The 25862-nt window shown below is 41.4% G+C and overlaps 1 protein-coding gene across 7 annotated transcripts in view; it reads right to left on the reverse strand.

The window, feature by feature from the left end:
• Positions 1 to 25862, reverse strand: part of ptprub (protein tyrosine phosphatase receptor type Ub) — a 143972-nt gene that overhangs the window by 58928 nt on the left and 59182 nt on the right. For all 7 annotated transcript variants that reach the window (XM_031852457.1, XM_031852462.1, XM_031852459.1 and 4 more), the window contains exons 3-5: positions 11849 to 12120; positions 4188 to 4269; positions 1520 to 1635 (exon numbers count right to left, since the gene is read on the reverse strand). In XM_031852457.1, the coding sequence (XP_031708317.1) occupies positions 1520 to 1635; positions 4188 to 4269; positions 11849 to 12120 (470 nt within the window). The remainder of the gene's footprint in view (positions 1 to 1519; positions 1636 to 4187; positions 4270 to 11848; positions 12121 to 25862) is intronic.

Consider the following 25862-nt stretch of genomic DNA (forward strand, 5'->3'; position numbering starts at 1 on the left):
GGCAGACGTGTGCCGCCAGGACTGCGCTGCAGCTGGTACGGCAGATACAATGAACACAAAAGGGCACAACAACGGAAAACAAGAGTGATGTGAGTCTATATGAAGAAAACGGGTGACATAGACATGTGTGACGCAGACAGAGCAGCCAGAGGTATGGTGAAGAGGACAGTAAAAGGCAGAGGACAGGCAGAGAAGGAGCATTGCCGTGGCCTGGAAATCTCATTACAGCAGGCGCCCTGTATGGTCATGCCAGCTAATTGCCCAAAGCATTTGTCTTCATCCTTGTGTTGTGACCAAATACCTGGTTTGATTAAGTGCTCAGCGAGGTTCGGAATGAGGATGCTTCAGTTACATAAATCACACACCTCCCTGTTACCAAACAATACAGTATAGGATGGCTGAGGTCAACCATGATTAACACTTGCTGTAGTGGGTGTTAAGATGTTGGCAAAAGCAGTGAATGTGTAGCTTTGCAGCATGAGATGAAAAAAAAAAATGGAGCCCTAGAGCATTATGACGTTTGGTCCTTTAATCAGAGCTACATAAAGAGGAGGATTTCAAGACCACAGAGTTATTCCCCACCAGAGGAAGACCTGCGTGGCCCCTCTGACCTTCACAGAGTATGCCATTGGAGATGAAAAGACAGATATCTAAAACACAGCACATGATTTGAATAAAAACAGGAGGCAGAGAAGAAAGCAGCGAATACTATGATCCTATAAGCAACACAGCGTTTCAAAGGCAACAAAGTGAGGAGGCTTCAAGGCCTTCACGGCCTTCACGGCATTAAAACTCTGTCGACAATCTTTATTTAAGCACAAGCACGTCTGGGACACATAATGATTCAAAAACAGAGAAAACCTTGTTGCAATGGTTATTTAGGGTAACACACTCCACTTAAAATGCAGTAGAGAGTTCAGATACACGTTGTCTTCAACAAGTTTTGAGTAATTAAACAAAAGACTACAAAGAGACACATAACGACCACAAAGAGAGAAGAAACTACAAACAGATACAGAACAACCACAAAAATTAACAAGACGACCACAAAGAGACGCAAAAGAACTACACACAGTTGTAAAACAAGCACATAGAAACACCAAACGACCACAAAGAAACACAAAATAAGCGCAAAACCAACCATAAAGAGAGGCAAAATGACCACAGAGAAACACAAAATGTTCACAAAAAGATGCATAAGTATTACAAAAACATGCAAAACAACCACAAAGACACTCAAAACTACAACAATGAAGGAGTTGTTTTGTGTCTCTTTCAGCCTGGGTGTTTTGCTGCTTTTTAGGAGAGGTGAGGGGCCTTTCACATGTCCGTGCCCAGGGGCCAATGCCTCACACTGTCCATGAACTGAAGTACCTCTAAAATATAGAAGATCCAGTCTATCAGGTGTGAAAACCAAACCTAAACCTGCTATTTTCCTTTTGTACCGTTGATGGTTTTGGAGGTACAGAACACAACGCTCACAATAAACTTCTATAAACTCCATCATTAAACCACTGACCTCCAGCAGGAACTTCTCAGCCTCTGATGCTCTTCCAGCAGCAACACACTGAAAAGTAGCATTTTGCCCAGCATTAACCTCCTCATCTCCGAGCCTGGAGAAGTGCGGTGCCTTATCTAAAGAGACAGACAGAGAGAGAAACACAGTGAGATCAAAATACTCCATTACCATTCAGTTCACAATGACAGTCAGTTACACAACATAACATTTTATGAAAGCTTTTTTTTCTTCTTTTCAAATACAGAAACAGGAATTTCAGGCTTCATCCAATGTTTGCCCATAAAAACGCAAAGCAGCAACAGTTTCTTTCATTTGAAGGTTTGAAGCAGCACTAAACCTAAACGACTTCCTATTCTAATTTTGCATTCAATTCATTGTGCTTTATTTGTTCCTTGAAAGTACTGATGCATATTAATGCGTATGACTTAATGTTAAAATTCCTTCATCCTTTAACTTACTATGTACTTATTTTTTGTTTGCTCATAGCAGTTTGCAAAAATGAATTTACAAATAAAGTTGCAGGAAAAAATAAACAGAAAAGTAAAAAAATAAAGTTTGAGTTTATCTTTTCGCTTTTTTGGGGTATGTGTCATCTTTGTGTTGACAGTGGAGGATAGGAGATGTTGCATTGCTTTCCACTTCCAAATTTTCCAGACACATCAGAACATATTGTGAACATGTACCTCATATGCCCATGATAACATCGAAATGCATTTAAATAATAAAATAAAAAAGTGCAAACATACTGTTTGAATAAGACAAAAAGTGTCTAAATATGTTGAGAGGGTCACACACTGTGAACAAGATGAGAATAGAGGCGATATGAGCAGATTGTGGGAGTGAATCTGCAGAAGGAAAGCCACAGAGCAAGCATCAGTACTCCACATCTCGACTAATAATGTCCCAGCATGCTGAGCGAAGCTGCCAATGAGTCAGTGTGTGGGAGTAGCCCTCTCACCCAACTCCGGAATTAACAATAGTGCAGTGAGAACCGGACCCCTGCAGAGGCAAATCACTGGGTAAACGCTGGCAGCACTGCCTACAATCCCTGAGAAATGGGGTAGGACAAGTCGACATGTCACTCTGGATGACTGACAGGGAGAGGTGGCAGAGCAACAGTGAAGCTAATGTTTGGGTCTCACACATCTCCTGCTTGGTTTTGCATAACATTATGTTGCTATCTAGGAAGAGGCGTGGGGGACAAAGTGTTGATCTTGTTTGTGTACAGTAAGTGGTTAGGGGAGAGCGCTCGCATCTGCACCCTACAGGTGGCCATGTTTCCTTTGAGTGACTCTCCCTCCTCAAGTTGTGTTCATAATTTATGCCTGAGAGCCAAACAGCGAAATGAGTGTGAATGGAAAGAAAGAAAAAGTCCCCACAGTTGGCAATAACTGCTGTGTTGTACAGCAAAATGTGTCAGATTTTATCCACAGGAATCTTTAGCCTGATAAATATTTCAGTGGAGTGTAACACTGATTTCAGAGTCAAAGACTAAGACTCAAAAAGAAAAGCCAACCATACTTTAACCAGAATTTACAAAAAGGAACTTGTTGAGCTTATTTCTTTTTTATTTAATTGTATATTTTGTTTACTATGGCGACACTTCCCTTCGAGTTTTCACTCCGTCTTCCTCCCTCGCACTGTTAGCTGCCAACGAATGCGGGCTGGCCATGTGCCACATCCTAAGGCATGTTCAGGTCTTGATGAGAGTCTTAATTATTTAATGGCCACAGTGGGAGCATTCAGGAGATGCCATCTGCTGTCTCGGAGGAGAAACAGGGTGACTGTACGCATACAGCAGGGGTTCGACCAATCTCACAGCCGGTGTTCATTTTTTTTGTTTTTAATCGTTGGTGGTATCCTATGTGACATGACATCCCTGATAAGTCTCCAAACACTATTGTGATAACAGCAGGGGATATGTAAATAGATAATGCTAAATCCCTATGACAGAAAAAATATCCATCAAGCTTGTGTCAGTAATATACGTATGTCAGTTGAAAGCAGTGTGGACCAATGGTGTTTAATGCGCTTTGAGCCCTCGTGTTCAGCAGTACACGCCACGGATTGTGACACTAAAAGACTTTGTCCAGGTATTAAGGGACTTAGTGAATATGTTTTACACAAGGTCCTCAGGGGATAACAACACATAGAACCGCCACCCTCACTGACACAAAAAGAGCTCCGCTGCTGGGAGCCATTGGTTACAAAAAAAAACACCCTGAACATTCTCATAAAGCTTTGAAATGCAGTGCTTGATGGGGGGAAAACCCCTCTGTGCACAGTGACTTATGACGACAAAGCTACGCCACACTTCCAGTCAGGCCAGGGCACATGAAAGCTTTCAGAGAGAGAGAGAGAGAGAGAGAGAATTAAAGATTTCAGAGATCAACAAACACATTTGGCTGTCAAACAAGGCTGGAGGCAGGAACGGCAGGTGTGTTTTCAGGAGGGGAGTGTTGGCATTTGGGTGTCACAGTGTTTTAATAGCACTTCTGTTGTCACTGGGCACCTCAGGACAACCTGCAATTCTAATATAAAAAGGTCGATCAGCAATCACTCTTCTCTGCATCCTATTGAAATACATATTTCCCTCAAAACCACTAAACTTTTTTTATCCCTCCAGCACCTCCTGTAATTGCAATTCATTGTCAGAAGTGGCACTTACAGCAGGGGTAGTTGAGCACCATGATGTCATCTATGGCAATGTAGCCTCGCCGCTCTCTGGAAACCGTTGCCTCAATCAGTACCTGCAAAAGTGAAGTGAACGTGAATACGTGATGAACAGTGTAATTCACAAGTTTAATTCATAACCACAACAGCTAAAGCACACACTTGCCATTAACTTAATGCTCTCAAAGCTGAAGTGTACAAGCACTTTTCTGAAGAACATTGAGGGGCTGTGTGAATTCCATTGCTCGCGTCCCGCTTTCGGTGACAGACGCATTATTTATAAACAAGCCCATCGCCACATGGCTGCACATCTGCTGACCCAAAACAAAAAGCGAGATAATGTGAGAAACAAGAGAAAGACAGAAGCATAAAAATAGGGAGATGGATAAGTTTTGCCTCAGTCCGCAGGGCCAAGAGAAGTAATAGCTTTATCAGGAGACACACAATGTTGCGCCTGACTCACGAGCTCTATTCCACATTCAGGGCACAGGCTGCTGTGAAGCCATAACAGCAGATAATACAGCTTGCACAGGGCCACGAGACTCAAGGGAGGACAAAGCTCCATACCGTCCTCTGGAACAATAAGCTGGATGAGCAGCAGGCTCTCATGAAGCCTAATCAATATCAAATCACCATCCTCAGTAATAGTGAGAGAGTTATGAGACACAGGGGTGATGTTTGTTTTCACAGCACCAAGGACAGTCTTCCATGCACACGTTTGATCGAAGGCCGGCTTTGAGTTATTGTTTCTCATAATCCTCTGACCAAATGATTACAACATGGTTCCTATTACTGGGTCTTGATTTTTACTGGGGCCGCCACACACACACACACACACACACACACACACACACACACACACACACACACACACACACACACACACACACACACACTATGTTATATCCTTGGAGCTACTTTAAATGTGTGTGTCTGGTGTCTGTGTTTACACACAGGCGGAGCTGAAATGGGTTATATAAGAGTGGAGCTCACACTTGTCAAAGTTATGTAACTGAATCAAGTTGTAGTAGCTTCACGAGTGACTTTTTGTGTTGCAGAATGAATACACTGAGGCTGGGTACCTGAAATGTCATACTGGCGTTTCAGTGCCAAAACCGAAAGAACATGTAAGTTAATACTTGACGTTGGAGAGAGTAGTTTGACCAAAAAATCTTAAGGTACTCCAAATAGCTTGTTCTAAATTTTTAACTGCATCCCATAATCTATCGCTGATAATGCAGTTTTCCTATTATCTTTCAAGGGAATATGATATGGTTGAGAGCTCTGGAAAAAAACTGTAAGTGGGCCGTAAAATACTTTTTGGGAGATTTTCAAAAAATGTTTCAAAACCTTGAGATGTGATTGAAAGTTCAGGAGAAAGCTAAAAAGTGAGCTAAGAATTGTTTTTAATTTTGTTTTGATATAGTATTGTATTGTATATAAGTTATAGTACCTTCCAACCAATGTTAATCTGTGTTATACAGCAACTGCATGACACGTATGACAGTATCAAACATCTAATGCCAACTTTTGACATCAAACCATTTTTACATGTTGCTGAAGACTCAAAAAGTAGAAAGATACCCAAAAGACACCCAGCTTATCTTCACCACCACACCGCTTGTGTTTGGAAACCTCATTGAAGAATCACAACAACATCTCCGTGACCTCTGGCCCAAATTCCAGCTTCACCTCCCTAGAACATGTGTGATTACAGCAGAAATTGGTGTGACAACATCCCAGGCCATGCATGACCCCTAAAAGCACCTGCATCGACACATCATGATGAGAATTGGGGAGATTGGGGTCAGAGAAAAGACTCCTGACAGAAAGAGACGCCGAAAGCCAGGCATGTAGAGAGAAGAGAGGGGAGGCTAGACGGTTGACAGAGGGAGGGGTGAGAAGGAAGCAGGAGGAAAGGTCCTGGCTGCTGGGTCTCACTGTTGGAGAGTGACCCTGCTCTGCCTATAACTGGCTGCTCTCCAACGGCTCAGGGAGGAACACTCAGGCTAATCTTCTTCTGCCACAGTCAATTTTCCTGTTTGTTCCCAGACACCAATGAATCCTGAGCCAGAAAAGGCCACCGCTCTTAAAACGGGAAAATTAACATTTCCTCTTTTCATCATTTCCACTCTCCCCCTGTTTCAAATGGTCTATTTTCTTTAAAAGCCTGTGCGGGATCCTCTTCGCTCATTTCACTCTTCCTATCCTTCAATTTTTCATTGTCGTGCTTTATTTCTTTCGCTGTCCATCTTTTTCCCTTGCCGCCTTCCCTCCCTCCTTCCCTTCTATTCTGCAGCTGCCTAAACATACAATATGTTGACCTGAATTAGCTGCGTAAGCACACACCGCCATGCCATCAGACTAACATCCAAATTAGCCAGAAACACTGATTAGGCTTAATGGTATACACAGAAGAGAGAAAATTGTCTTGAAAGTCGAATTGAAGGTGCTATTACTCTCTGCTGATCTAAAACACTCAATAACAAATTGATTGCTGGTTAATCCTCACTCTTCTTAGCCATTAGGATAGGAGGTTATTAAGAGGGAGACATTCAGAGCATTTGTTTCAATAAACAACCTTCCCAGATTTTTATTGAAAGCCACTTTCCCGAAGAAACTTTCTATATACGCCTGTACTTTATTCTAATGAATGGCTACTTTACTTCCAAAAGATATAAAAATGCAGGAACTGTCTTCTGAAGAAAAATATAAAAGCGGGACACGCAGTGATTTATGACTGATATAAAATGCACATTAGGAGAACATATTACATTACCCTGCATTATTGGCTTTTAGAAGCAATTGTTATGTATACAAATGAAGAGATGATTTATCCGGCCCTATAAACAAGCTTCTACCGTTCCCACTCCGGTCAAGAGACACCATTAGACACAGGGCTTTTACTCACCATTAGACACAATCATATATAAATAACTTCTTAAATATTCACAGACAAAAGGTCGCATGCTGAAGTAAATCTGTTCAGGTGGAAAATGCCAAAGGATAACAGCCCGTGTCCGACAATATGGTTTAAATCGTAGAGTCTCAATTTGCTCTCCACAGTATTTCACAGAAGTCTTTTCCATCACCAAAGGCTCATCTGGCCCCAATCATCAGGCTGAAGTAACGAAAATAGGAGATATTATGAGACAAAGCTGAGACGGGAGGATTCTCATTCACAAGTCTTTGATGACCACTATCCAACTTGTTCCTTTTCCTTAAAGGAATTAGTCTAATAAGGAAACAAGATGGAATCATGGGAAACATTATGAAGTGGGCTACTGTGGTTTAAGAGGTCAAGCTAAACAGGCACACAACGTGATAATCAAATATATGCACCTACAAATGTTTATTTGTCTTGAAGATATTCAAAATGTTCGAAAATATTCACATTCTTCCTGAGATCTGGATGAGAAGATCGATACCACTCTCATGTGTCATTTGTTAAGTTCAGAACTGGTTAGCCTAGCCTAGCCTAGCTTAGCTTAGCATAGAAGCAGGCGGAAACAGCTAGCCAGACTCTGTCCAAAGGTAACACAAAAACAACAAACAAACAGCACCTCTAAAACTCACTTATAAAAAATACATCACCACACTAGGAGTTATGTGCTGGGCTATTTCATGGCAGAGCGCAGTGACTTCCTGAAGGCTTGCCATCATTGTGGGGGTACCAGACAGTGGATTTTGAATGTATCAATGTGCATTTGACATGACATGCGAGTATGGTATTAAGATCACACCTATTCTAAAAACACCTTCAACAGGGAGGGTGTAGTGAAAGAGGGGATGGATAATATATTATACGCAATATCAACAAGTGCAAAAAGTAAAGCAAGGCAGAAGAAAAGCAGGTCTGAAGAAGATTCTGACATTTGGAAGGTGACGAAGTGAGAGAAGAAAGTGAGAGACAGTAAAGAGGGGAGGGGGACATGTCTCCTGCTGGAGCTGGCAGTCTTGGAGGCCTAGATAACATCTTTAATATTTGATAACAAGGTTCTCCAGCTATTGCAATGTATGCCAGACCAACACCAACATCTTCAATCGAGATATCTCAAGGTGATCTTGTTCTGTTCGATTTTCACCCCCAAAATACATTGCACTCCAAATCCCAATTTCACAACTGTGATAGGAGAAACTGATGCAGGTGTAATCCTTCTTCAATGCTTAATACTGGCATATTAATTATGTGTTTTGGTGACTACAAGAGAACTGCTTTGACTGTTTTTAATTACATTCCACGGTGACTTTTTCAAAACAGCAAACAGTATCTTACATGTGCTGTGAACAAGGTATGTCATTACAATGTAAACCATGAAATGAGCAACCTTGATAGTCATCTTACATCTATATACAGTATGTGCAGTACAAAAGGCTAAACTGACATTTTGTATCCCTGTGCTGAAGCCAAGGAACTGGGAGCTCTAATATGACCTGAAATCTAATAAGACGGAAAAACCTGCGGATTTGAAAGCCCTCTCTGGAATGATGTGTGTTCTCCTGGGATTTATTTTTACCCAAGAGACAAAGATAAGAAGTGCCTCTTCTCCACCTCTGCTTCAAACGAGTGCTTTACTAGTTTAATGACATGGTAAATCTGCCTACCTATCACTTAAAATCCAAAGTGATTGTATTAGACATGCTATGAAGCTAATATAACCCATACCCTTTACTATTTAAAGTCACACAAGCTGCAGCTAACGTGCTTTAGAGCTAACAGTCTCGGGTGAATTTCAAGAGACCTGTGTTGAAGAAAACCAGTGTAACAATGTCCCATAGCCCTCCTTCTTGTTCTTCTGTTTTTATTGCACTGTTGACGGTTAACAACAGAGGATAGCATTAAGATGCTGTGAAAGAAAATACCCAGCCTTACACCTCCACATATACCTTCTTCTGTTTTGTCTGTTCAAAAGAGAGCAGTGACGTGTGGTAAGGCAAGACCTTGTGTTATTGCACAGTGATGAGCTCTTTGACTGCAGAGGGATTAGCAATGTAAGCTGTGGTATGTGTGACTTTGAGGGGGCAGTTTGTTTTGGTCTCTTTGTGCTGAGAAGCAAGCTCAGTAGAGTTAAAGTCAAATGTGAAATGAGAGAGAAAGCAAAGCGGAAAATGCTTTGATTGCTTACATGAAGATACATTTTCTCTACCTGTGCCAAAACCTGCTGACCGAATCCCCCAATTCTGTTCCAATACATTTGAACACTGTGATTTCCCACACATGAGATAAAAGTGAGGTTGTTCAAGACATTCTATTAAAAGGCTGTACTGTCAATACTAATTTAGGTGTACTGTTTGTCCTGTCTTCCTCCTCATACGCCCTTTATAAACCTCCTCCTAACTGCAGCCTCTCATTGGGGGCCGCGGAACAATTCTGACTCACCTACTGGCCGTCATTGTTTACTGGGATGCTTACAGAACAAGAAAGTGCACAATTCCACTGGGTAAAGATGAAGGGGAGGTTGAGGAGAACAGAACTGGTATAAGTACACAGGTACATTCAGTAGTAGTAGACAGAAAATGAGAAGGCAGGTTAAAACATATTGTATTCGTGAAGTATATCTGTCCTGATGTAGTGATACTATAACAGAATAGTGGTTCAGGCTGTTTTATAACAGAGAGATCTCAGCTCAGCACACTAACTGCATCCATCAGCAAAAACACTCGACCATTTCCGGCTCACTCATTGTTAAACATTCATCATAAGAGAGACAGCTATTTAATACATTTAATTGGGGTGCTGTAAAAGTAATGATTCACAATGAAAATGCCATGAAAATAAAAGAACAGACAGTGAGAACCTCGTTATTTTTGTTGCACCATTGAGCTAATGAACAGTTTTACTGGCAGGGGTCCTTGCTGGCTTGTTTATGAGGGGCAAAGCTCAGGAGAAGGTGTGACTTGGCAGTAGCATTGATTAGTACAGCTCACAATCCTCTCGTATACAGATTTGTAGCTAGAAAGATGAGTTTTTTTATTTCATTTTTTCAAAGGTATTTCTAAAAGGCCAAGGGTCCCTTAGGATTATGTTGTCTGCATTTCAATGAAATATAAACATTCCTGGTAATACACTTATTCACTTTCTTGTCAAGACTTACAGTAAAAGAGAATCAATCAAGTGTATTTATAAAGCACGTTTAAAAAACAACCCACGTGGATCAAAGTGCTATACAGACCAGAGCAGGTAGCTAGAATCACAGATGAAAGAAACACAGATGTAAACATCCAGATCGATGGCATCCTCATGTCTGTACGCTAGATATGAAGTGAGAGCCGGGAGGCGATTAGCTGAGCGTAGCATAGTGACTGGAAACGGGAAAACAACGAACCTGTCTCTGTCCAAAGGTAACAAAAGGAAATCCAGCACCTAATGTTGGTATGTGAATCAAATCAACACGTTGTATCTAGTTTGTTTAAATTTGTACAAAAACATCTGCCTGTCAACCTCACGGTGACCACCAACGTCCAGCAAGTCACTGCTTCCAGACAAGAAATAGTCCAGCTAATAACTCTGTAAAACCACAACTTGTTGTTCTTAGACAACAGTTTCTGTAAGGATTAAATACATTTGATAAAATGAATGAGCTTTAGAGGTGCTGTTAGGCTAGTCTTAATGCTAAGCTGTGCTAAAAAATGTCTGGCACTATAGCGTGCAGATATGAGTGATATCAATCTTTTCATCTAACTCGCAGCAATAAAGCAAATCAGCATATTCCCCAAAATGTCTGACTTTTTCCTTTCACAACAAATCCCATGAGGCTTTGACAGCGTACCAGTGGTTGAGACAAAGTTATTTCCATTGTACTTTGGTCGAAGTGCCACGGTGTTTAAATATTCTTCTGACGTGTTTGTGTGTGTTTCTGTATGTACTATATTGCATCTCTGATCTCATTTTAAGATCATGTGACGTTGGTAGAACAGTGCCAGCCTACATCTAGCACTCTGTTTATACAAAGGACTCTCTTTTCTTTTACATAGCGAAGGTCAAATCTTGCAGAGCCGAATAGAATTTAATTAAGTTTGGGGGGGGGGGGGATTGACAGTTCTTGATAAAATGCACAGTAGTCCACTTAATTGCTTTTTGACAGCTCCGCAGCGTTTGCAGGAAAAATAAATTGGATTAATAGATGGATATCCCTCGTGCTCACCTGACTATGCCATCTACAGACCACAGCACATCAGGCACCAACAGTAGATGCCAGTCAATGTCTGTTTACTACAAGTAGGCAGTGACATGTCGTGCAAATTGTTGGAGTCGGCTGAATACACAGTACACAGGCCTCAGTGGGGGAAATCTCCACCAGGCATGCCCACAAGAGAACTAGCTAGGGCCCTCGAGCACTGACGTTACCTAGATTCCCTTGTGAATCTATGCTAATTAAATTGCAAATGCAAGTAATTAACACCAGATTCACCTCGAGGCTAAAATGAGTGGTGATCAACAGAGCTTTACTGTGTACCATTTTTCATCTGAGCAAGATGTCGGTACATGGGTCTGCAGATCTTAATCACAGAAATGAAAAATCTCTTGACTGTTAAACTCCTCAGTGTCAGAGGAGCATCTTGTTTCATTAACACATCATGAGATCAAGGACCCATTAGTCAATTCATCACATGTAAGAGTACAGAATCTCAACCTGGGAGTGACGGAGTTTGTACCTGGTATTCATTAGGCCAGAAGGTGCTGACTGCCAGCTCAACCTGGTGCCACTGCTTGGCATGAGACCCCGATATGTTCCAAACCGCACTGCCGAGTGGACCCCCGTTGACTCGAACGTATGCCCGCAGGGCCCCCGGGCTGTGGCCATCACGACTGTACAGGAAGTAACTGAACTGGACGCAGTGCGTGTCATTTTCACTCAGCGTCTGCAGCAGCAGCTGAGCACGATGACCCACGACATGCTGGGAAGAGTTCACCAACATATAGGATCCTGGAAGGAACACAAGAAATGCATCAGTTAATTTTAGTATTCCAACTTAATGGGTAATCGCAACAGTTTGTCACTTCTATGAGTCAGAAACAGACGTCATCAACAAGTTGTGGCAAGTAAGCATACACACAAAAAGTTACCAAACAGCTTAAATGCCTGCGGTGTTGAATCATCCTAAATTGGAAATTGAAAGCAGCCGATCAGACACCAGCACTGCGTCTGCAATGCCCGTCTTTCCACAGGCAGTAATAACTTTTTGGTCAGTGTATTATTATTCAAGGTTTACAAAAAAAATATTTGAGGTATTTTACTATTTATTTACTGTGTTGTTTTCTTTAAAAAATGAGAGCCAATAAAGAGAGACATGATGTACTATAAGTGTGCTCTATGCATTATGTAGTCAGGTTTACAGATCTGAAAGGGACTGGAGGTAATAAATATACATTGATTAATTAATCAGTTAATAATTTAACCTCAAGTTAAACTTGAGTAACAGAAAATGAAAATGAATCACTATGAGATCAAATTAATTACGATCAATACAGTGAGAAAAAAAGCAGGAAATATACATAATGTACAAATGTATTCAGAATGAGTATAGATTACTTACACCAGTCTTTATAGTGTGAATATGTCCATAGCACAGGTTTTCAATTGTTACTAGATTTACAGATAAATGTTGGCGGTTTGTATATGAGCCATTGAGGGATTTGTGTTAAGCTGACTCATATGAACCAAGGCAAACTTGTCACAAAGAAACAAATCTGCAGTTAACCACTCTAAGCAGGGTGAATCCACCAGAAGGAAAAATGAAGGTATTCTTCCCCAACTCATTGTGTAATGTGTATGCGGTTGATAACCGCAAAAGAATTGTGCCCTGTTGAATAGAAGGACACAATCTGTGCTGGCGAAGGCACTCGTGAATACTGGAGGGAGACACAGAGAACAAGTGAGAGATGGTAGCAAAAGCAGACAGACTCAGTGAGAGAAAGTTTTTCCCTCTGCAAGGTGACGTTGAGGTAGGAAACGAAATTCACAACCTCCCCCCCAAAGCCTCCTCTAATCAGGATAACATAACCCCATTGCCCTTTGCCTAGCATCTGTCCCGCCTTGAGTCTGTGCCCGCTAACGTGATTAGCACAACAATGTTGGGAGACCTTCCTGTGTACTCACATAATCAAGCCTGTTGTCTCTGTACGCCAAGGTCTTTCTGTTCTGTCAGGAATGAGCCCGAGAGAGCAGACAGACACAGCCTTGGCGCCAGGTGTCCTGAAGACATTTATTCTCCACTCAGATGTGAATGCTGAATTGCCAGACAGATAATTCTAAACATCCCACACAGTGTGCGCCTCTCAACTGGGAAGCATCCTCGACACACACTATACTCCGTAATGTTTTCACACCTTCCCAACAACTCACCATGCAAACACAAGTACAGCAGCACGAGTTATGAGTAGGGAACCTGTATATGCTTTCCAGGCACAAGAAAAAAAACTCGCTCTCGTCTTCCTCTCCATTGTGTGCAAAACAAGACAAGTGATCGAGTCGTCTGCTTCTTTACCAGCACTACTGAGAAAGCACTACCGGTAATTACCTCTTTAAGTGCAAGTAAGACAAAGCACCTAAATCCACAGGCTGATGTTTTACATAATGAAAAGGAGATCAACAACCCTTAACCCCGCACTATAAAGGAAGTTTAACTGAGAAGCGCAGAGAAGTAGGGACGGTCATTAGCTGGAGGCTAGAGTAGCGGCCTTTTACTGCAAAGCCCTGTTGCCCTGCAGCCCACTGTCAACCACCCCTGATTTGTGTCTCGTCCCGGCTGAGGATCTCTGTACTCTCATTTCGCATTGCTTCATTAGATCTTTCAGAATCTGTATCCTCTCCTGCACCCTCAAGGCTCCCGAGGGACTCATAAGATAATAGCAAAGGGCTGAAGTGCTTCAGCCGTGCTGTCCTCACTGCTGGTTATATGCTGGACACGTGCCACTTTTTTCATATATATAGACATCATTAACACCTTTCTGTTGACTCTGCATTTACTATAATGTCACGTGGGGACACGTGAAGCAGTCATTCTGCTGCCCTCTAACCTCTTTTGAGATTCAAATCGAAGAGAAGTGAAGTCATATAATTAATAGGGTGCTGTGTCTGAGTGCATATGATGTATGAAAATGAAAATGTCCATGAATTCAACATTGTGGCAAAATGAATTGAGGTCCTGGACACATTCTGTGCAGTAATCCTGATATGTTGTGAGATAATCAATGGCAGCCCATTCAATATTGACATTATGCATCATTTTGGTTCATGTAATTTGGCAACGTGTCCTCTGGAGCAAACAACATGGTTTTTAAACAAATTCAACAAATATTGCTACGAAGCATGTTTTATTTAATTAATAAATAAATAATCTTTGTATTCTTGGTTTCAATACATACATATTTTAGGAAAAGACATTTTTTTTCGAACTCTTTTGATGAACTGATGCAGTTTCTTAAAAATGACAGAACATATTAATAAATGTCCAAGGTTACATCTTGATATTCTTTGTTTTTGACGACCAACAAAAACGCTTCGGTATTTAATTTTTTGATATTTTCATGATACAAAACAGGTAAAAGCAGCAAATCTTCACATTTAAGAGACTGGACCTTCTTCGTTGAAGGACTAGTGAATATTAACCTCAAGGTCAGTCAATTTATCCCAACCTTGACATAGGGACACTCTGAATAACTATCTTCAAAAAAGCTGGGATGATTAAAAACGGGTTACCATGAAGAAAAGAAGAGGTCAAGGTGACTGTTGCTGACTTGCGTGCACTAAGTAATGACGTTCTACGACTTTCTACGAAAAGCACTCCTCAACTGAAAGTATTATTATTAATTCCATGATTGTGCACTTTGACTGTAACTTTCAGTATGTTTGTCGTGTAGGAGAGTTCTGTGGCAATTAGTTCAATAACCCTCTTGTGTAACCGGTACATCAGTGTAACAGCAATACATCTTTTCATAGACTAATGTTCTTGTGCCATTTATTATCAAATATAAAACAACCTGATAATACTTTTCCTCTAATTCCTTTGTTTTGAACATCAAGTCACTCAAGTCGTATATTCCTGCTTGCTCAAGCTGAGGGCCAAAGCCAAAATTGAATTTCTTGGTTTTAATACCTACATAATGTAGAATTAGGAAATTTGTCTTGAGATTTTTTGTTTTTTCTATCAAATGTTCTATATAGGGCTGCAACTATTTTGATTATGTAATTTATTGTGTAGTTAACAAAATGAAATAAAAAAGTCCAAGGTGACTTCTTAATATTGTTTATTTTGTTAGAACAACATTTGCCATTTTCTCACAGATTTGCATGAAGTCATCCATGCTCTCATATCTCAACAGTGCAACTAATGAAGGCTTCAGCCCAATGAAAACCGCCCACCTCTAACTTATTCAAAATGTAGATAGAGGACAAGAAGACAGCCACCCCACCACTCTTGCCTCCTGATGTAAGTTTTAGAATTGATTTTAAGATGTGACTGATAACTTTTAACACTCTACATGGTCAGACTCCCAGCTACATTATAGATATGTCGATCCCACAAGAGTCGCAGGGCAGCCTAAGATAGAGGTCTTCTGGTTGTTCTAACAAATTGCCTGATTACCAAGAGCGGCCTTTTCAATCACAGACCCTAACGTTTCAAACTAGATACATGGGCACATCAGGCTAAAACCAAAACAATCTGTGTGATTGTTCTCCTGGATTTATTAGGTCACTGTCTTTGTGTAGCAAGCTTGTATTGTTGTTTTATTTGTCATATTTGTAATCATATATTTTCATTGTTTTGCTTCCTCTTCTGTTTTTCATGTAAATATCTTTGTATGTTTACATTCTCATTGAAAGGTAAATGCTGGAAAATAAATGTAAACTAAATCAGATCAAGCTTTAGTGTTTAGCGCCACCGTGCATGCCCCCCACACCACAAGCACCTTTCATAAATGATCCTCCAAAGCGTCGTGAAATCTGATAAAGTTCCACCCATCCATTGAGGCCCCTCCCAAGGGCAAAAGAACATCCATAACAAGATTAGGACTGATCCAGCACATCATAATTCATAAGGAGCACGGCTGGACTACAACCTGGTCACAGGCTGTCGGTGACACTATCTGTGGCAAGCCACAACAGATCACAAAGGTAGAGGAGGGCCATAAACAGAGGATGGGGTATGACTTGTGCCGCATTGATAGATTAAGTGAGGTCACAAACAAAGACGCAGAGTTGTTAACATAGGAGATGTGAAAATAAAACAGGGGAAACAATATGAAAGCAGAAGGCTAACGCATCATTTTCTATTAATTTTCCTCCTGTGTAGAATGTACGGAGCCTTTCTCTGTATGACCCATTCAGATAAACCTTGTTCCTATGGCATCCAAGGCCAGAGTCCAAGACATCTCAGAGAGAGAGCAGAGGTCTGAATATACGGGGATCAATGGCTGTGTTAGGCTTTAAGAGGCACCCTTGCTGCTGCTTGCCATGTTATTACATGCCAGCTCTCAGCACATTGGCCTTGATGCTCGTCTTTTCACCACGCGCCTTCATTCTGCCCTGCACTTTGTTCTGAGAAGGTCATGTGGGATTTCTGACTCAATCTCTAAGGTTCTGATGTCCCAAAACTGTCTGTTTATTTGCTGCTGTCCGCAATAACCTTCAGAACAAATAAATGAGTAAATAAATAAATAAAGCAGAGCTCTGGCCATTGCCCTGAAAGGCGCATTAGCGTTGTCATTTCCCTGATGTTTGGTATCCCTCTGGAAAAACTGGCTCAGAAATGTAAAATTGCCTAATCGTGTAGTGAAATTGGTCACGGAGCAATAAGAGCTCTCAGTGGAAGACGCTGCAATCACAGACATAAACACCTTGTCGCTAACATCAGACATTAATGTGTTTACTTTCCATCACTGTACAAAGCGAATGACTAAAAAAATGATTATTTGCTGTGTTTTTTTGCCTGTCTTACCTCATAGATAATTTAAGGAAAGCCTGGAGGTATGTTTAAAAACATAAACAGAGGACTGGATAAAAAGAAACCCGTTGAGAGGAGGGACAAGCTTCCTTCCTAATTGAAGAACTCACACAGGGACAGTGCAATAACAAGACATCACACCAGCTTAATCAACTTATCACAATGACACACAATGACAGCTTTCCTACTGGGAATCTGAGGCTGACCTTATACTCCAAAAGAAATCAGCAGAACAGTTTTCTCTAAACATCAGCAGTCATTTTGCTGGCGGATTTTCTTAGCTGCAGCTAGCTGGTTTACCAAGCCAACGTTAGAACCATGAGACACTTTTGCTGATGTGTTTTTGGTTTTGGAAAGACTGAAACTGTAAATGACTCCCTTATAACAACGCCCGGTACGTCGCCTCAACATGTCAAGAAATCCACAACTTGACAGAGCTGCCATGCCTTGTTACCGTTGCTAAGCTATGACTGGACAATCACTATTAGGGGGAGGAGTTTAGCAACCGGTCAATCCTGTGATGTTACAAAGGCTGACATTAATCAAACATTTTCTGAACCAAAATTTAACAGATCACAAGTCTGCACACACACACACACACACACACCATAATGCTAGACAAGTGAGAACATTGACGTTGGCTGCAGGACCCTTGTCCATTGCAGCTGGATCAATAGAGCACCCTGCAGCTTTGCATACGGGCATGAAGGACTGACAGGTTTTCCATTCTCAAGGCTAACACACCACCTGAGGAGCGTGACCTAATCTCATTTTCACCCCCTCACTCATACTATCATTCACAGCTCCACCTCCGTCATACTCGTTCTCTCCCATTCAAATCATTTTTCATTATCATCGCCGTCATCCATCAAGCAGATTTTCTCTCCTGCAGCCTTAAAATGTTCAAAGTGTAGAATAGGTATTGACATTTTCTGTTCTTTGAAACTATCCCGCCCCTCTGGCTCTGGTATTTCTTATTGACCAGAGATCAATTTCAAATGACATCTCCTCAGTCATTTATTTCTAACCGTTAATAATGGAAGAGCGTTCACTTCATCAACTTGTCGTTTTTCATCTCTGCGCAGTCTGCCCTGACTGGACTTTAAAGCAATTTGAGACATCTACACACTATGTCCTCATTTTATGACTTCACTATTCTCCTAAGCTTTCATTTAAAATTGAAAAACAGACCAACAGGTGACAGAAAGGAAAATATTGAATTAGGCAATGGGGCGCCACGAGGCACTCTTAACCTTTTACCAGTACGTTTCCTTTGTCTACAGTCCGAACAACCCATCCTCAATTTCTGCTTTTGTCTTATCATTTTAAGCCAGAGCTGCGACTGTTTTCTCTGCAGGTCTGTATCGCCTCAAGTGGAGGGCCAGCAGACCATTACCAAAGCCTCCGGGGACAGCCTGGTGCACACAGGATAGAAATGGAGAGTGAGATAGAGTAGGGGGGGCCAGCTGAGGACTGATGTTTGAGCAGAAAATAAATGAAATACAAGTGGCGCTATTGTCGAAGTACCCTGTGCCTTCCAGCGTTTGAGAGAGATGAGGCCATGTCAGCAAGAGCTGTTGTCTTTTTTTTTTTCCAAGGAGAGAGAGGGGAAAGAGGAAAGGTGCAATTTCTCAACAGTCTGCTTGCGTTGACCTTTTGAATTGTCCTCCAGGCGGTTCAGGATCAACTGGCAGATTTGCCCAGGAGAGAGGCGGATCAGTGGACACATGACAAAAGAGAGGAACGAAAGAAGGAAGTAATATGTACACTTTACTAGTCTGTTTGTCATTACCTAATATAACTTTCATAAAAAACACATTAATTGGACTGTCAAAAAAAACATCAACCTCATTCACCACACACTGTACACAGATATAGACACTCAGTGGTTGTAGTATAGTATCACTGTAGTACTCTATACCAACCAGTAAATTGCGATTTTAGACACTGAGCATTATCATTTTGCGTCTGACTGACAGATGTTGCACAGCTGTAATTAGCATTGACTCATTGTTAGCGTAAATAATGTGCATAGCATGACCGCTGCTTTTTTTTATTTCCATTGTGGGAATTTCTGAGGGCATTATGTCGAGCATGAAATTCACACTCACAATTTGGACACACATAAAGTGGTGTACAGTTAGTGCACTTTATAATAAACCCACACAGTTGAGCTTCTAATTCACCTCACACACAAACTGCTGCACACAAAGGGCATACCTCTAATAGGATTGGATACCGTTACGAGTAACCACAACATTAACTGTGCAATGGCGGCCTAGGGGTCAAGGCACTGACCACAATGTCCTCGGTTTGATATGTTTTTAGAAACTCAATTTCGTGTATTCTTTCCGTGTCATGATATTGCTGGAGCACAAAGTATTTTTGATATTTTAAGACCGAGAGTACTCCAATCCTTAGTAAGTAATACTTTGTGTGGAAACTTTCAAAGAGCGATTGAAGGAAACTGACCTTCCAAATACCACACCAAGTGTGTTCACTGATTAGGTCTTCCTTAGTGCTTGAAAGTGTGCTAATCAGTAAAACCACCCACTGTAGTCCTGCATACTCTCAGCACTGCATGGTGCATGGTTGACCAACCGTGCTGTAGACTAAACCATATGCAAGTCCTAATAAGGACAGAGCATTTTGGAAATAGTGGAACTACTTATTTCTGTGTGTCAAGCCAAATCAACACAGAAATCACTCAGGATTAGCAAATACATTTCCTGTGCAGGCATAGGTGACTCTGCAGCACCAGCTTTCCATCCAAACCACAGACAGACAGACAGACATAATGTCTGCTGCAGACCGGAGAGCACCAAAAGAAAATCCTTTACATATTTGCCCAGATTTTTACCATATGACTGAAATTAGAAACTCATTAAAAGAGATTAGTTCAGCTTTCCAAAAATGCTAATTAATATAATAGTTGCAAATTTGTCTTTTAATGCATTCTGGATTCAGAAGACCTCCTCAAAACTGAGCTGTTAAGACACCGTTGAACTGTAACTTCAGCTTTGCTGATCGGTCCGAGAAGGGATTCGTGGGGCAGGTTCTGCAGCAGAGGCAGTTCAACTAGCAGCAAACAATGAGCCATAAACAGCTGTAATATTTGGTTAAATGAAGCACCTCAAAAAAACATTTTAACTACCTATCCTCTTAGACACAAAATTGTCACGATTGTCACATTAATATCTTAAGTAACGGCCAAAGATTTGTTTTGTGAGGTCAAAGTGACCATTGAACACCATTCTAATCCGTTCAACCTTGAATGTAAGTGGCCGTTTGCGCCAAATTTGAAGACATTACCTCAAGGCGTTCCTGAGATGACCTTGAACTTTGACCTCCAAAATCGAATAGTTTCATCCTCGAGTCCAGGCGGATGTTTGAGCTAAATTTTTGGAAGTTCCTTCCAGGTGTTTCTGAGATATCGCGTCCACAACAATGGATCAGACGTACATAAGAGCGCAACTACAACCCAAAAACATCCTCCGTCTACAACCTGTTGCTGGCGCAAATATTGTTGATAGTTTGATTGAGTGTAGTGCAAAAAGGTTAACGAAGAGCTCCCAGTCTAAGCTTTACAGGAGCTTGCTACCTTTTGTTGCACAGTGCGCTCTATGACAGCATGAGCGCACACACGACAACCGGGATAAGGTCACCCCTGGCGGCTCTTAAGGTTGGTCAGAGATGTAATCAACCGTGTGTTCAGGCTATAACCTCTATAGCAGACAGACAAACTGGATAACCAAGAGGCCCTGATTAATTTTGTCTCCATTCAGTCTGTAAAAAAAAAAAAAAAAGTTGCTCACCAATGAGCCATGCATCACCATTAGCAGTCTGGTCAAAGTGCATGCCCATACTGCTGTTCTGCAGAGTGAACATGTTATAGAGCCCTCCAGGCCAGCACTAAACTGTGTGTAGCCTGTTGAAACTGGCATCATAAATTAACTGTATGATAATCAAAAGGGAAGTGTTTATAATTGAGAAATGGAAAGGCTATGGAGATGGCATTTTAATGTTCATTTTATTGCTCCAGTGGTTTTTCAGTAATCACCTGCAAATACCTTTTGTTTTGCATCTGTGCTATGCTGTTATAAGAATTTGACAAATTCTGGTTCAGATTTGGGAGCACACACTGGATAGCTGCCTCCCTTCTAGTACACACTGGAGGCCAGGAGAGCTGAGAAAATAACACACTCTAAACATGTGGAGAAAGAGGCTGGGACCTTGTTGTAGTCCTGCTGAGCTGTGGCTCCCGGGTGTTGCAGAAATCCATAAACCTCGCCCTTTAGCACTCAACATCACTTTATCAGCCCGTCATCACCCTCGGAGAACACATCACACAGCCCTGAAAGACATGCTTCCTCCCTATAGCACAATTAGCCCCAGAGCTTCCAAAACAGCAAATATAATATTGATAAGTGCTGCGCTTCACTGTGGTTCATAGGTCTTTTTATATCCCAATCCATCACGATCAATAGATAGGGTATTTTCTGCATCAGGTGAGGGAAATGCCATTTAGAAGTTTGGAATCTCCTGCCACACAAGCTTGGTTTGGTACAGCCAGATGGCAGACGGGACTTTCTTTATTTGGTGTCTGCATTATTAAAAAAAGAAAAACGCCAATAAAACAGGTGATTCCAACTTTTGAACGGCATATGTATATCAGTATAGAGCTCAGACATAATTCATGCACAGTTTGCACTTCGTGCATTTTGTAACTACTTGATTTTGCATAAAAAGCTAGTGTTTGTGGACACATTCATGAATTAACATTTACATAATATCTAATTATATGCATGTTAGATTAACTGTCGAGCATATGTTCAAACTCAGGTGCAACTCTCCGAGGTTACGGCTCCAGACAATACACATATGGCTCCTCATCGCTGCCCTACATTTAACGCCTACAGGGTATTCATCCCAGTTAGCAGTTCCCATGTTATAGTGGTGAGAACTCACACTGTCTCCCATCCTCACATTGCAGCTAAATGCAAATCAGAATATGTTCTCAACTGTTGAATGAGTATAGGTTTAGTCTAGAGATCCATCTGACCTTCCTCCTCTGCTGGAATGCTTAAAACATGATCTTGGCCTTAGCTTTGACCTACTCTTTGTCCTGCCGCTCAGCACCCCAGGAGGAAGAAGATAAAATAGAACAAATTAATGGGGCTCCATTTATTCATTTTCTGTATGCCCCGTTGTAACGGAAAAGCTAAATTTAACATTGCTGCAATGGGCGACAGCCTGTTCAGAGTTCTTTCCCCCCCGTCTCTCTCTGATATAGTCTGGGGTCATTTCTAGCCCCTAAGGCCCTAAAACAGGGTAAAGAAAATGAATGAACGAATAAATATATAAATAAATGAATATTGCATTTCTCGAGGATGACACTGCAAATCATACCAGCTAATGAGACCTGAGATAGAAGTTTTCCTCACTGGACATAGAGGACACGGCAGAGCGGCTTTGTGTCTACGACATTCAGGAAAGGAGAAGACAATCCAGCGACAGGCTTTTCTGATTAGATTTTCATTAGCCCCTTGTTATCAATGACTGATCCCATTAACAAGTCAGCATGGCGACATGCCCCTGTGGTAAACTGAGAGGCCCCTAGGGATGGTGGGCGCAGCCGCATAATAACGCACGCCATGGTTTGGTCATCTGTCTTGACACGAAGCTAATGAGATAGTCACGGGAGGAAATGAATGACACTCGGCGGCTGCTGACGGGCTTGAAAGTCTTTTTCAAAAAAAAACATTATTGTGGTACTACATGTACTTGAAAGATATTTGTAGTTTCTAAAGCTCCACTCGAAGTCAACATCGTAGTGATTTAATTGTATGGCTCTAGGCACACTATATCCCAGGATATTAGACTCAACAGTGATAAATCTGCATAATAAGCCATTCAAGCAAAACAACCCAATACACAATCTGCTCGTATTCGCTCCACACGGACACGCAAACACACAGTTTGCGCACATAATTTTACACCTAATCTTGAAATTCGTGTCACAGTGGTGCCAACAGATGCAGCTTAAATGGCCTTCAGCATGATTTTTAGTAATTACTCGGTTTTAAAAGAGCCTTCACCAGTGCCATCAGCAAAGTTGTCCACCCACACTGTCCCTCCCAAAACACTTAAGTCCCAATAAACACTGCCAGCTTTTTCCCTGATGGATGTAAACACAGTTACGGTGCTCCAACAATGACAAAGCCTCTCTCCGGCTTTACAGATTTGTGTTGTACGAGCAAGTTACCGCATCTGAAAACACTGGGTGTCATTTATTTAGTTGTACTCCCTGAATGAGCACTGTGAACAATATCATTGCTATGTGGCGGCACGGAGCTGCATAGAAATAGAGATTGTGTCCACTGCGTCACAGGAGAACTTTAGAAGCTGATAGATGGACAGGTGCCCAGCTCAGCCCAAGACGAGGCCACAGTCTAGTGTGGCATAGATAAATCTGAGGCCGACACTGATAGGCCGCAGAGTCATCATAATGACGGGCAGGCTCCAGCCGAAGGCAGGAGGCTGCAGTTATGCCCATCCCAGAGGTGTAATATGCTTGTGATTAACTGTCACCCCCCCCCCCCCCCCCACACACACACCCGTTTGGTGGACGTTCTATCTCAGTAAGAACCACTCGTCATTGTGACAGCTACTGTAGCCCTGACCTTGGCCTCCATCAAGAATGCTACAGACATATTCTAAGAAATTTCCAGTGATGTAAACAATAATACAGAAACATTTGAAATGTGTTTCTTTTGTTGTTTTCATCCGAGTGTTACAGTATGAAAAGTACCGGCGTAAATAATTTGCTGTGAATTCGGGGTAAATTAAGTTCAAATTAAGCATTTCAAATAAAAACAAACAAACATGGCTTCAAAGAGACCACGTCATTTTGCTCAGCTGCAGGAGGAAATGTTTGTCTTCTTGCTGGCTCACTGTCACACTCATGGCTCATTGGGACTGAACAGAACATCTGTGCTTTTATTTGTTACAATGACAAGTCAAAATATCTGCTGTGAAAAAAAAAGGTCTATAGCTCAAGTATTGTTTCTCACATATCATCAATCACATACAACCCCTCCAGTCAACGGGTAACCTAACTGCTTTTAGCCGGCACCTCATTCCAAAAACAATGTCAAACCTCACTGTCACATTTTCATTGAAACGATTTTCTACTGGATAGGGAAGAAGTAGTCCCTATAAAATATTAATATTGATGTTGTTTTTTCATTTCTGTGAGCTCCACAAACAGAATTATATTCATCTCTATTGTGGGGATGAAAGCAATTAGTGTTAAAATACATAAATACTATCTTATCCAAGTGCTGAGCTCAAAACTGGAACTGTGATTTAGGCTTTCCATGGAACTGCAACACTGTAGAATGCTCCATTTCCTTTTTTTAAATTATATTTAATTACAATTGAAAAAGTATAATGTTTGAAGCTAAAATTGTCTCTTTGTCATGTATCAAGATCAGGGTAGAGGCAGAAATATCAGATGTTTGTCCAAACCTGAGCTAATAAAACCCAAACTATGTGTATGGCCTGATACCTCTAAAGGTAAGCGAGAATCTTTTGAATGGATTTCATTGAGAGCCAATGGGGGGGGGAGAGGGGGGAACGACATGCAACAAAAGTCCCTGGTCAGAATTGAACCATGGGCATTGCAGTTGTGTAGTATGAACCTTAACCATAATACACAGGCAGCATACAGAACCTTTTTTAACAGTGCCTCTGTTCCATTGAAGAGTCCCAATATGCCGTGTGGCAGTGAGCGAGTATGGACAACAGCAGTGGAAGGCAGCCATTTAACAGTAATTAATATAACCTGTGATTTTCCTCCTTTGCCATGTCAACATTTCTGCTTTGAAAAAAGGCCTATTAAGTTATACTTTAATCGACCCTGAGATGGAAATTTGACAAATGCTTTTGAGCCGTCCTAACCGCCGGGCAGGATTACTCCTTACACCCAAGCTCCACACAGAAAATGTTAATGTTTGAACTCTTACTGTGAAATGACAGCGTTGACCACTAGAGCCACTGTGCTGCCAGTTAACGCCAGCCAAGGAGAAAATAACCCCCTGCATATGCAGGTATAGTAAGGAATTCAATATTCATACAGCAGCATTCTCGAGACGCGCACTGCTCAGTGACTCAGTGGTGACCACTTGATGAGAGAAGCCTGTTGGAAACAAACACCTGCCGGTTCTATGGAAACTGTGACCACTAATTTCACCACCAACTTTAAAACAATAGATGCTACATTTGTTCTCATAGATAGAAAGTGCAGAAGCTTTGTAACGACATGCCTCTTTGGACATAAATGGCCATCATCTATCACCATTACCTATAAAAAAAAACATCTGCATACAAAAGAAAAGCTGAGCCAGTTGAGACACACTTTTTTGTTTTAACCGTGAAAGTGGTTTTGGTTTTTCAAAGCTTAGCAGAAAGTGTGCTTTTCTTCCACTCTTGTTGTTAAAGGTTCCATCGATTACTACCTTTGCCGGCTGAAAGCATAAGGAGTTCTTTGTGGTGCCTGTCCGCGATGTGACATCCTTGTCCTGACAACGAGACTATGTGAAAAAAAAACAGACAAAGGCAGCAAAGCACTCACTGAGCCTTTGTTTCATCACACTAGGTACGCAACTATGCACACTAAATACAATGAAGCGTGATTAAAACACACACAGAGAAAAAAATA

The sequence above is a fragment of the Anarrhichthys ocellatus genome, unplaced genomic scaffold (genome assembly GCF_004355925.1).
Source record: "Anarrhichthys ocellatus isolate YVR2014 unplaced genomic scaffold, GSC_Weel_1.0 scaffold13, whole genome shotgun sequence".
NCBI lineage: Eukaryota > Metazoa > Chordata > Actinopteri > Perciformes > Anarhichadidae > Anarrhichthys > Anarrhichthys ocellatus.